The sequence below is a fragment of the Amyelois transitella genome, chromosome 20, assembly GCF_032362555.1.
Source record: "Amyelois transitella isolate CPQ chromosome 20, ilAmyTran1.1, whole genome shotgun sequence".
Taxonomy (NCBI): Eukaryota; Metazoa; Arthropoda; class Insecta; order Lepidoptera; family Pyralidae; genus Amyelois; species Amyelois transitella.
The window spans coordinates 5,458,272-5,471,782 of record NC_083523.1 but is presented as its reverse complement, the minus strand read 5'-3'; the positions used below and the strand labels follow the sequence as shown (position 1 = coordinate 5,471,782).

General features: G+C 32.9%; 1 protein-coding gene across 4 annotated transcripts in view; it reads right to left on the bottom strand.

The window, feature by feature from the left end:
- Nucleotides 1-13,511, bottom strand: part of LOC106131665 (microtubule-associated protein Jupiter) — a 140,851-nt gene that overhangs the window by 58,029 nt on the left and 69,311 nt on the right. For 2 of the 4 annotated variants that reach the window (XM_013330835.2, XM_013330834.2), the window contains exon 1: nt 13,182-13,344. The exons of the other annotated variants lie outside the window; for them this stretch is intronic. In XM_013330835.2, coding sequence (XP_013186289.1) covers nt 13,182-13,243 — 62 coding nt within the window. In that variant the 5' untranslated portion in view covers nt 13,244-13,344. Of the gene's footprint in view, nt 1-13,181; nt 13,345-13,511 lie in introns of those variants that run through there. 4 annotated transcript variants of the gene reach the window in all.

Here is a 13,511-nt window from a genome sequence, read left to right as displayed (position 1 = left end):
AGGATTGTTATAGAATACAGCCATACCAAAGTCTTTGTACACAGCTTCATAGATGCTTACCTGTAAAGAGAAAAATAATGATTAGATTTGTTTGGAATTAACAAATTGAACATTTTTTTAAATAAAAGAAATCGAAAATTTACACCGTGGCTAGAGTTCATCGCCTTTGTCGAACATATCTTACTCACAGTTCTCAGAAAAACAAACAATTTGTATCAGGAAGTCGGGCAATTCGACAATTGCGTACGAATTAAACAATTATTGTAAATGACACGAGCCGTTTTCGAGTACAATCAAAAATTGTCTTTGTCCTTAATTTAGGGTACAATAATTATATTATTTGCCTTGAGATGATGATGGCATAATGGTGATGATATAAGATTGTTTCCTAGATGAGTACTTACATATTAATCAATATAATGGTCTAGTAAGACATGATTACTATATTGGTACTACTTGTGTATAGTAAGTTAATTTAACAGTGATATCTGAAGTTATTCTTAATTATTATTTTTTTTTTGGTGACATGTTATTGAGTAAATTTATTTACCAGTATATGTACAAAAGCTAAACATAGGGATGAATAAACAAAGCATACTAAAACTGATGTCATAGTCATCATGTCAATGTACATATGTGGCTCTTGTTTTGTAAAGAAATCATTTCCAGCATTGTAATAAGTTTTTTATTAAAAATGAAAAGAGCTAGTTTAACAACTTATGACTTTCACACGAGTGCAGCCGTAAAAATGATAATAATAACTTCACATTAAATTTGTCGTGTTTACGTTGTTCCGCATCAATCTAACTGTTTCCGAGGCAGATGTACGTGACAGATACACAGGTGAGATGGCAATAAAACGGGCTTAGTTCATTGAGATAATGCGAGTGGAGAAGGTAAATATCAAGTATTTGGATAGTGAGAGTGAATTCCAACCTATTTTTCTTTTTTAAAGAACTTCAAATTATAATAGCAAAACATATACAGCTGGAAAAAAATTCAAATTTAATAGCAAAAAACAAACAAGTTATTATTATAGTCATATAAAAAGGTACTGACCGGTGAGATGGCAAGTGATAGAAGTAATTGGAAAAAAACATACTGTGCCGACCCTACGTACAAAGTGGTAAAAGGAAACGACAAAGAAGATTTCTAAAAATGTACATATAACATTTTTCATTTGTTGTTGGTTCAACAAAGAATTATATAGAACTGCACAAAACCAGATCATTTCAGTTGGAAGTCTGTTCGTGTGATTTATATCAACGTCTGTATCGACCTACAGATCATCGCCTCGTGCTTGCCATCACCTGTTCATCACAAATAAGAACGAGAGCAGATGAAGTTTTATTCGAGTTTTTTAAAGTAAAGAAATTTACTGGGTCATCTAAATATGTCAGTTCTGCAATCAAAATTTCAATTTTACTATTTCTGCATTATCTTATTTCATTCTTGAAAAGAAAATTTATTTCCTGAAATTAAATACCAAAATAAGGGCTGAATTATTTCATGATATGGTATGAAAACTATTACTTAGTTATGGTAATAAATTTAGAAATGGAAATTCAGATGAGGATAAAAATCCACAATACCCAAAGTTTGTACGGAGTCTAAAGATATATTTTAATTTAAAAATAATAAAGTTTTGTTTAATTTAAAGATGATTTCTTAAGGAACAATTGAACTGAAACAGATTGGGACTGAGGATTTTGTATTTAATTTTTTATGTGTCAATAAAAATGACACAGATAATAAACCCAAAAGTGAAACAATAAAAACGATGGTACTTCTGGCAAGTCATACGAGTACATATAATCATTTCTGTAATTTACTTTTATTTTATAAGTCCGTAAAGTCATGGCGACCGCGCCGTCACGATGCATCCCGTTAGATACCATTTATAAATACCACGGATCACTTTCCCCATCACCAAATTAATAAATAAACGCTTTTGGGAGGTTTCCTCATTACCACAGCATACTTAATTAACCTTTAAGGTATTGTACACGTTTTATGCATTAGGAGCAATCGTTTGGTGCTATAGTTCAGAAATGCATTTTCATTGGTGTTAAGTGTATTTTTGGGACTATTAAACTCCTTCTTTTACAAATCATACTGCCTTCATTAAATACAAGTATAGTGGAATTATGTTATTGTTTAAGTTTGTTATAATTTGATTTCCCAAAAATTTAAAAATGCTGTACTCTAGCTTCCTAAGCCCAAAATTTTATAATATATATATGGGAATGTACTCGTAGTCCTGAAAAGCCTGGGAGACGAAAACTTTTTCTGATACAATTATATAGCAAAGATCTACTTATTGATAGAAGCTTATGAATACAATCAAATTTGCTCTTTAATATTGATTCATGCACAATGCAGTGCTCCCACGCAAGTTACCATAGTATTTATTCACTGCTTATTTTTTTGCACAGCTAAATAGACCGAGCAGTTAAAATAATTAGTCACTGGTTTGTACGTAGGTACAGTTATTTCTTTCCTTGTTTGACAAATTGTTTTTATATTTTATTCTTGGAATGAGGAAATAAGCTTTGTAAGTAAGTTATTCAATAACAGTTAAATTGTTAATAGTATAGCGGACCACGGGCTCGGGCACTGGTGGAGCGTATAACAAACACACAAAGATGAGAGAACAAATAGTCTTTAAAAAAATATATACCCGTTTATATATATCTACAAATTTTTTATTCAATTCGACATGAAGAAACTTTATAATAGCTTTAATTGAGGGTTCATATTAATGTTGTAATTCTCAACATGAAACTATTATATTTCCAGTTGCATCCAACGCCTATCCTTAGCTGATGTGAAGGTAGAATTCTTGGGAAAAACCAAGTTAATGATGTCCGGCATTGCGTTCGGTCACAAACTACTACAAAATTTCAATTAATTTTAAATAAAGCTACAGCGGCAATGTCCGGACGCAAACAATGTACCCTACTACAAAATTGCAATTAATTTTATCACTCCGATGTTCTCTTATCTACAGTGAGTACCTAAAACCCGTTATATTATTTACAATTCGTTCCCCATTACGTAACATTCCATCAGGCTCGATCAGCGTTGCGACAGACTGACAGGTCCATCATTTATTATTCAATCACAGCTCTCGACCGGTAAGAGGTGAACAATAAAAATGAAAAGATAACAATCAAAATTGGCCATTGTGACAATGGTTAGATAACATCGCGTTCAGAATAATTGCTTATGCGGGTAATTGAAAACATTTGCAACGAATTGAATAGTGTTAATGCAAAAAGTAAATAAGTGCAATAAGTATATGTGGACGGGTTATTGTGAGCAGACATTTACAACTACACTTGATATATAAACCACTGCGCTGGGTCTAGAGATTAGAAATTTAGCATGAAGGTTCCTTAGACAGTATTACCCGGAATCATCTCGGGATATAACCTTTTCTTTGCTTGCAACCTGCACTCTTTATTTGAAAACCGAAAAAAGATGAGAAAGTTATTAACATTTAAGCGATGCAAAAATTATAATCCGTAATAGTCTAATTAAATCATTCAATTCAATCATTTAAATCATGCTGAGTTAAAAATGTATTACAGCAATTAATTAAGACAATAACAAATTTAAAAGACCGATTGATAATGCAGTAAAAACTTTTCAAGTTTGCTTGTTAGCCGAGACACGACCATATCCATGAAAACAAATGACTACCATTTACACAGAAACCTAACAACGTGTAAAACTGGGTAAATTACTGCAATTTAAATTCACTCCGTTTCAATGTTTGTTTGAATACTCAAACAATTTAACGATGAATCAAGATAAAAAGCTGTAGCGATGTCTGTCTATTTGTTACGTTTTGTTCACAATGGCTCATTAAACTAGAAGCTCGACACACGCGGGGACTGCGGGCGCGCGGTATCATTTGTAATGTTCGTGTTACTATACAACACGTCACATCGCGGAACTGATTGTCTATGCCCGCTTTTGTGCTTCATCTTCACGTTGATTTTGCAGTAAAAAGCCAGACATTTCCTAGCAGGTAACCAAAGCTAAACAGTTGTAAAGGCAAATCAGAAATTTTAGATTTATGAAAAGTATACCTCCACAATGATCATCTCAGAGAGATTAAAAATGACCCCTTTGGAATTAAAGCGTGACGTGATTATATATGCACAGAAGAAATTAAGTTAGTACTAAGCAACTAGTATTGTTAACCCAATATACAACCAACCCAAATAGTATATTTTTAAACCTGAATTTCTTGACAATTCTCAATGGAATTATGAGAACACCGGATGACTTGATGCCGCTTAATAAATCATCCACAGACTCAGTAATCTCATCTGTCTAACCTGACAGATTTATCTTTTAGCTGAGAAAATATGTTGGAAAGCCTACCTGGATGATATGTTTGTTTTGATCGCGGTGATAAGTGATCGTATTTAATAAAAGAATATTATATGGTGATACCAACTATTTTCTTAGATTTACATTAGTCTGAGTGCTAACCAATGCTCTTGTGGGTGAGGGAAAACATCGTGAGGAATATTTAGACAACTGAATGTGTATCCATGATCCAATATGTGCTAGGTTTCCCTGGAAAGGTTGCGAAGCCCTGGCAGGAGTCGCCTTGTGTAAAAACATGCCTTACCCTAAACCTTACTAATCTAATCCAGAATCATGGTCAAAGGCGCGTCTCGGGCACATCTCCAAAGAGATGAGCTAAGCATGACACATTATTACATAGTGTTTTCTAGAAGAATCTTATTTTTCTTTAGCTTGACGGAACAGTTACTAATTACATACTTTCTTTCCTTCGATCGCCTATAAAATAAATGAAAAACTTAATCGACTAGCAATTCTGACAAGCGTTATTGAATCCAAACGGCCATCTTTCTCACCCCAGGAGCACTAGAATAAATTAATTCAAACGACACACGCTGTTAATTGTAAGCACTCGGTTCTCAATATATCTGGTTCTAACAGGTCGCCTGTCAAAAGATTCTCTCATTAATTGCTATAATTCTAGACCTTTTCATGTCGGTTAATGGATCTTCATATTCCCATTAAAGCAAGAGCTAAGTTCAGAAATTATTAGATCAAATCCATGCTTTAATTATAAAGAGATTTGTTTTTAATTTTGTTTGTAAAGTATAAACTCAAAAACCACTAAACAAACTGGTGTTAAGTATTTGGCTATCTGCTTACCGACAACGCACATGAAGAAATACCCTATGCAATTTAGTGATTTTATGCTAAATAATATAGTAACACTGACATACAACGCAATCACTAAAGATCTAAATGAATTTAAAAATTTAAAATAATGTAATGTTATTAATATCTAACTAGACAAGTAAATTCATTAAAACTGTGTTAATTTATTAAGAATGACCGTAAGAACAACAGCACGAATGAAACATACTGCATACATAAATAATAAATAACTTCAGAAAGAGCGAGGTTTTTTGTAACTAAGTAGGCCTCGCGTGTCCCAAATTCCAGTTTTAAGTTAAACGCTTCAATCGATGCAGATTTAATTTAACAATAGAATTAATATTCCCTTACTAACTAAGATGACAAAGATGATAAAATACGACGATAAATGATACTGTTTTACCTAAATGACCCTGAAAGTCTCTGTAAGAAAACCAATATAAGTATTTTTTAAACTGCATCAGATACATAACTTCGACATATGCCACAGCTGGGACACACCCATTCCATATTTAATCTATTTCCAATTGATTACAGCCAGCTTCAGACAATTTGTGCGCGTGCGGCGGTCTAACGGGTACGCGATAATCGCTGCGAAAAAAAAAAACTGCGCGAGCGCATAACGGATCGTGATGCGCTTCGTCCGTCATTTGCGATCGTGGATCGCAAGCAGGGTTCACACTGGAAGGCTTACACCAAATATTTTTAATATTATTTCGATTTTAAATATTTTGCTTCTAAGTTTAGTTACACACAACAAATGAGAGAATATCTTCTTCTTTGTTATCTTTGCCCATCCTTTACACGGGGACGGCAAAATATGTTATTTCTGTCTTTTGCTATGTCGTCGCAGTCATACAGAATAACTTAATTTTTATGGTACAAAAACATTAAGGAAACCTTTAAATAAAAACAATAAGTATTTTATTATATCTCTAGTCACAGCCCTACTCACGTCGACGCCGTGAAAACAAACCTCTCATTCAGTTCGTGTTTCGTGTCCAATGCCTGAAATATTGCTCGGACTTTAATTACGGTATACTACACAACCATTTTGTTGTTATAAGAAATCTTACAGCGATAAATTCCTTATTAATTAACGCTCTGTATTTTACAGTTTTGTTGTACGGAGAACAACGCAATCTATACAATATCAAAATTATAGAGGACTCCGACTGACTCATTGATTGATCATATCAATACACAGCCGAAACCGTAGAATCTAAAAGTTTTGTTATTTGGCGTGAAGGATCCTTTGTTAGCTACAGGTAGACTAAGAGAAGATTTCCCTAAATACCTGGGGTTAGCCTTACGTATCTCACAATGTATCTCATATATCTCATAATTCTTTTTCTTATCAGAAAATCAAGTTTAATGGACGGAGCCGCGACCGTGTTCTAGTATTTAGTGATTTACTAAATTACGACTTTAAGTATAGTATCCGATGATCATTAATTATGAAAACATGCAATCAATACACAATACACATTAATTAATAATTCTAGAGATGCATTCGATTTCATAGACATAGATCAAAAGACAGATACGGCATGTGCACCTCACGCAAATGACCACTACACGACACTACTGACTATCGATCTGTTTTGTGGTCAAACATTCCTAGGAAATAAGTACCCGGGTAGTAAATATTTTGTCAGATATACAAAATATTTTAGGCACTTGGTAATAAGTGCAATAAAAAGCCGAAGTTTATAACCCTTTCTCTTAATTGACTTTTAGAATCTCTAGGAAAAGAAATAGCTAGGTTTTTTCTTCATTACCAGCCCAGCATGGAAGCTGAAATTAACAAAGGGCTTTCATTCGTTTGGTTGGGCATTACTATCAAAAATGGAGAAATCTGAAAACCGCTAACCTAGGCCGCAAAAACATTAGTTGTCTGCAACGAATTGGTTATGCCTGGATAGTTTTCAGCTATTTCGCAAATACACTTCAGAATTTATAAATCATTTACATTGTGAACGCGGTTTGAATAAATCATCTGTCATTACGCTCCAATTACCACGGTTTTCTTCTTGCAGACGATATCACAGACACATAATATGTACGTATTGTGATTTTTTTATTAATATATTCAGACTATAATACTTTGAAAAGATTGATACACACTCGTGCAAGTGAAATATGAAAATTGATGTATAAGAGCCAGCGACCAAAGTTCTATGTAATGTAAATATACAATATCGATTAACATTTTAAATTAACTCCTTAAGGTAGAATGAAGAAAGAAAAAATGGATAAGTAATCAGTAATTTAATTAGGTATTTTACATACCAAAATTTATTGCTACGATAAAAGGTGTTTTGAATTTTACTGTTAAAATGTTAAATCATTTGAAACGCGTTGATAAGAAAAGATGACCGTGATGACTCGATAAATCAGTTTATGCGAAACCATTAGACACATTTAAGGATCGATATTTTATCGATACTAATTTGCATTAATGCAGCTTGTAATATTACACTATAAAATATTAGCTCTCGTTTACAAGAGAAAGTATATGGCCGGGGTAAAATATTATTACATTTAGTTAATTTAACAGGTAGTGAATATTGAGAAGGTTAGAAAATTACTGTATTTACAACGATAAATAAAAAGATTCCATCAATTATGTTACCGAAAAACATATTTTTCATAGAAAATCAATTGCTTTAGGTACCTAATGAATATTTACCAAGTTACTCGAATACCTCAGTATAAAACATAGGTTTAAGTATAGATAATAAAAAAATATTGAAAGCTAACTTAGGCTAATCCTCAGTTTATTATTTTATTGGGAAAACACAAATAAAAGCGAGACTATAACTATTTTCGTTACCGGTATCCACGAAATTTAGGTTTCCAAAATTGATTGCGTATCAAATGTGATTGTGACTGATTAGTAAAAATTAAAAGTATTACCACTGAGACTCAAATGAGAAACCACCAGCCGCATGATATTTCATAGTGGTTGCGGCAAAAAATGCGTACCAACATTACATGTTAAGGTGAGGTCGACACAAATTTGCGTGCCTTCGCAAATTCGTGCGGTGAACTTCCATTCGCATAATACTCAGATGCCGTGATATTTTGCAAAGTCGTAAGTGTCACGGTATGATATACGACATGACTTCTGTCTCCATTGGTAGGGAACATGAATATGATGGTTTTGTAATAAGTAGTACATAGAAAGGCGGTTGCGTTCTGTTCAGATATGTTCGCAACTAATTCTGTCGGTATAATAATAAAATTGTCTCCATTTTTCTGCTACTTTCGTTGTAATTGCCATTATATATGTTTAACCAACATTAAAACATCTAGCTAAATTTGAACTTCGAGTTTTTTAGCCGAGAATGGTATATAGGTTATAAGTATGTATTTTATTAATTCTAAAATAGTAGTTATAAAGGGCGCTGCATCTAACAGAACAATACGATACATTTGAAACTAGAGCAAGAAAATAATAAAAAATAAACAATTAAAAGGAACACGAGTATTACAGTAAACCCCATCATAACTAGATACAAGAAAATTAGTTGATTATTAATGTACTGATGTAATTGAGCAAGAAACATGTGCTCGGACTGCGGCGTCTCAGAATCGATGTTGTTACTTTTTATCGATGCATCGATTATCGGTTTGTTGCAGTTCAATCGAATGTTTTTGCCGTTATTATGTGCCAATCTAAACACATACATCAAGATGTTGGTGCAAAAAAAAACACGTATGTATCGTTGTAACGCATCTAATGACGCATTACAATGTCTGAACAGGATCCGATTAATAGTGCGGGTGAAAAAGTGTTAGTGTGACATATTTTCAATGTAATTTTTCCGAGTAAAGACATTATGGAATTTGTGCCATATATATTAATATTAACTGACTGCATTTTTACAGCTATTCATAAGTTTTGAGTTCTTTGACATAGTACCTAGGCAATCATTTAAAGGTGGTATGTAACGTGTCATATAATTGATTTGGTTTCGTTAAACACATACGTTTCGTAAAAAAAGGTACAAAATAAATGTTCAAACATTTTTAATGCAAAAATAATACTAATGTTCCACTGCAGCGATATATAACTAACGATTTCTACAAATTTTTCAGATAATTAAAAAATACATTCATATTTTGATATCTTGTGAATCTCTTAATTATGTATTACTTAGCACTACAAATGCATTAGAATTGTGCTATTCTTACGTTTGTGTAATTGACAAGTGGCACTCAACAGGCGTTTTGTGTGTTCACTCAACACTTAATGACGTTAAAACAAGGCAGGGTGTGAAAGTTGTTGATGTCCACACAATTAGTCAGACAAAACTCCGCTTGTAAGCTGTTCAAAGATACAAAACGGTCATTTAAAATGATTGCAGTCAGAGAGTCTGGGAACAGTTCTGGTTACATATTCAAAAATGTTTAAAAACTAGTCATGAATGCGTGACATACATTCTTCCTATCCTACTAATATTAAAAATATGAAAGTTTGTAGGGATGTTTGGATGTACATATGTGTGTCAGTCTTTGCAGTAATATAATATTTATAGCGTAGACATTGTAATAACTAAAAAACTAAAAATTTGTATAAGGTAAAATGTAAGGGGGTCGAAGTCGCGGGCATAAAGCAATGCCCACTTCAGAATCTGAATGTACATCCGCGATAAACTCAACTAAAATGTTTTCCACGCTGTTCTCATCAATAAAAATAAAATAAGTTATCTATGATAGGTTAAGAAAATATGCTCTGCAAAACGTGCCAAGCTGGAGCTGGTTACGGTACAAATTAAGTAATAAAAAAAGCCCAACAAAAACATCTTACATTTAAACTCCCTCTCTGAAAGAACAAAGAGCGGTTGTTTATTTAAAAAATTGGTGATTTCCCGTGTTCCGTTATAGTGAAATGTTGCACTTGCACAGAGTTATTTTTGGTTTATTAAGGCAACATCCGTTTCATTTCAAGTTTAGAGTTCTTACAACGTAGATTTTCTTCATAACGATGTTATATACTTATACTTCATAAGATTCTCTTGTTCATCTTTAATGTTCCGAACTGCATTCTCCGCCACTAGGTTTTGGGTATTAAGTACTCTTAATAGTCTCCCTGTAGAGCTTTGATGAAACTTTTCCAAGACAAATTTAATCACTTAAAGTTTTAAAATGTAGGTAATTCTACTATATACTTAATCAGACATCCACGCGAACATCCGAAATATGACCTCAAAAAAAGCTCACACACAAGGTCACAGTTCTACTTAATCCACAAATAGGCCGCCAGGACGTCGTAAAGGCGTCGGTGTGCGTCTGTCTGTCCGTCCGAAGTAATCACACACTTCCTATAGATATGCTAATGGGGCGAGCGGCACGCGACTGGACCACCCCTGGCCTTCGCTAGTGGTGCTGGAGCTACCAACCTCGTTTTAATTGTAGATTACAATAGTCTGCTGTATTTGGCCAAGGATTGTCTAAAGATGACCTACATACATAGGAGCATATTTTTTAAAGCATATAATCATGCAAATACCATTAAATAGTCTTTATAATATTACCTTTCCTTGTATTAGTTATTATTGAGCTAAGTTAAGTTACAATGAAAGTAGAGTATGCTGATGATAATACACTTATTCGCAACTCATATCGCAACTCATACCTAACTTACAAACTTTTACTGCTTATAAATTAAAAATATGCTCTATTCTAGCTACTTAAAGTACTCGAGTCTATTTTGAAATGTCATATTTAATCAAAGAGAAAAAATTGAGCGACAAAACGCTTTCGTTTTGTTTTTATATTTTGCTTTCTATTTTTGCTTTCACCCAAGACTTCTTTTATCTGAAAATCGTCGACAAAAAAATGCTATTCGGAAAACTCAGTGAAGAGAAAAACAGCCAGTTAAATAATTTATTAGTAATGACAAAAGATAAATAAACAATTCAGTTCAAAGACCGATTTAGAAAGCTACCCCACAATAAGACTCTTTTAAATAAAAGAATTTAATAATAAAATAAGCTTTCTAATAACCATAAGTCGTTAAGTATATAAAAACACATTATTTACAACGCATATCAAGAGACTCCTCCGGATTCAATTAAATTAAATTAGTATTAAAGTTTCCAAATAATTCAATAAAAAAAAAATTTAAGTGACAAAGCGATATTTAAAAATAACCATGTTTCAAAGTCTGGTTTCCTTGTAAAAAGGTTGCCGAGGTCGGACGGGAGACGCTTCATGTAAAAATCTGGTTTACCCAATCCAGAATCATGGTTACAGGCGCACTCCAGGCTCTTCTCCAGAGAGGTGACGATGCAACCGGCATTAACATCAGGAGAATCATAATGACTAATAATTATAAAAATTTTAATAGATACTGTCACTTATGAAAAAAATAAATTAAAATTCTTGGAAAGAAATAAGCCTAGATTCAGCATACATTAGCTTTTTAATTAATTTATGTCGACATAATCTCTATCTGTCAATCCTCACACTTAATGAACCAGTTTTTGCAATTTAAAACATGATAATTATTCATTGGCAACTGCTAAATGAGATTTATATTTAAAGTGTCACTTTCAGATGTGTTAATTTATGTTAGGTTGTAGTAGTACTTCCGCAAAAAAATGCATCAGTTCTTTACCGCTTTGATAAATTAAATACCGTTTTGAAACTGGAACATTTGTAAAGTACAATAAACAAATGTTAAAGAAAAAAAATATATACTGAATTAAATTAATAGAACTGCTTCACACATTTTCTTTCTTTAATTACTCAATCCGAGTAACAAAATCTATTAATATAAAAAATAATCAAATATGGTATTGATTATTAAACCAGAAGTCGAACTTTTATCATTCTCATAAATATTAGTTTCGGGTTTTACAGTAGCGTGATGTTTGTGCGTTTGATTTTCTATCTGCGATTGGCATGGCATATTCATGTACATAATCTTTTTTATCTTTTTATATCACGTTCGGTAAGTAACATATTTTGTAATTTTGCTAAAAATACCATTCGCAATTTTTATTTGTAACCAAATCTTGCAAGCCATTTGTTTTCTGAATTTGAATTCTCACGCGACGTATTGCGACAAAAATGTCGTGTAACATATTGTGATTATTTAATAGTTACTTATTTATTTTTACCATATAAAAATGTTGATCTATATATTTCTTAAAAATTAATAATGATATATGTGGATAATTTATACGATGTGATTTTACTGGAGCGTTATTCCTAAGTATATAGTTCTAGTGGCTACAATCTCTGTATAATTCTTTGTAATTTTATCCTACTTTTTATTGAGATCATTAAAATTTTTAGAATGTTTTAATTATAATTAATTTTTAAGAAAGATCTAACTTACTACATTTGCTTTGGAATAAAAAGCTCGTTAACACATTTTTTTGAAGTGAAAGTTAAATAACTTTCTAGAACATTCACGAATCCTGTAAGCTCTTCCGCCGCTGAAAGCTCAGTTTGCCCAAAAGCCCGCGTGACCTTCCGCATTATTGATATACAGAAGAGTTCATCGCTCTGCATTGCTCTCAAAAGATATATCACTTTTTTATTTTACTTTCGGAACAAGATTTAATTATTATATTTATTTATAAATATGAGGAAAGTAAATTTTAAAACTAATTTTAATTTTAAAAAGTAATTTTAATTTTATTTGGATTAATTTACATAACGGTTACTATTAACTTAGCCAAATTTTTTACCTCACTCATATTTTTTATATCCAATTGTAAACTTTAAAGTAGATTTAACTATTTTTACAATATTTTTTTTTTGCTAATTAATTTAAAATAATTTGAATTTCCAAATATTTTTAAATTCTAAGTTATAAATATTCATGAATCGTGCAAAATAAATTTTGAAATAAATCACATCATATCCTGCCGCAACCCTTGACCTTTCGCAAAACAAAGGGATGCTGAAACCGCAGCATCCCCACAACGCTGACACCACTCACTCACCTATTCTTCCCGTGGCCGATCTTGTACAGCTCTACATGTTTGAACTGGGCGTAGGTTGCCATCGCTGGATTCTTTTTTCAAACACGGAGGTTAACACTCGAGATGAGCACTGCGCGACCGGTACACGGTAAGTGTCGGGATGGGGCCGATGTGAACGCGACAGCGGTTGTCAGCTGACTGGGCGCGCGCGAGCCAGTACCCTCGCTTAAGTCGATGGTGCCACCCTCCGCCCGCGCACGGTCGAACAGCGCATGCGCCACCGCTTCCGCTGCTCACTTTTTTTTCAGCACCTGGTTGACTGTGACATATGGCCAGAATCAACAGATCCGT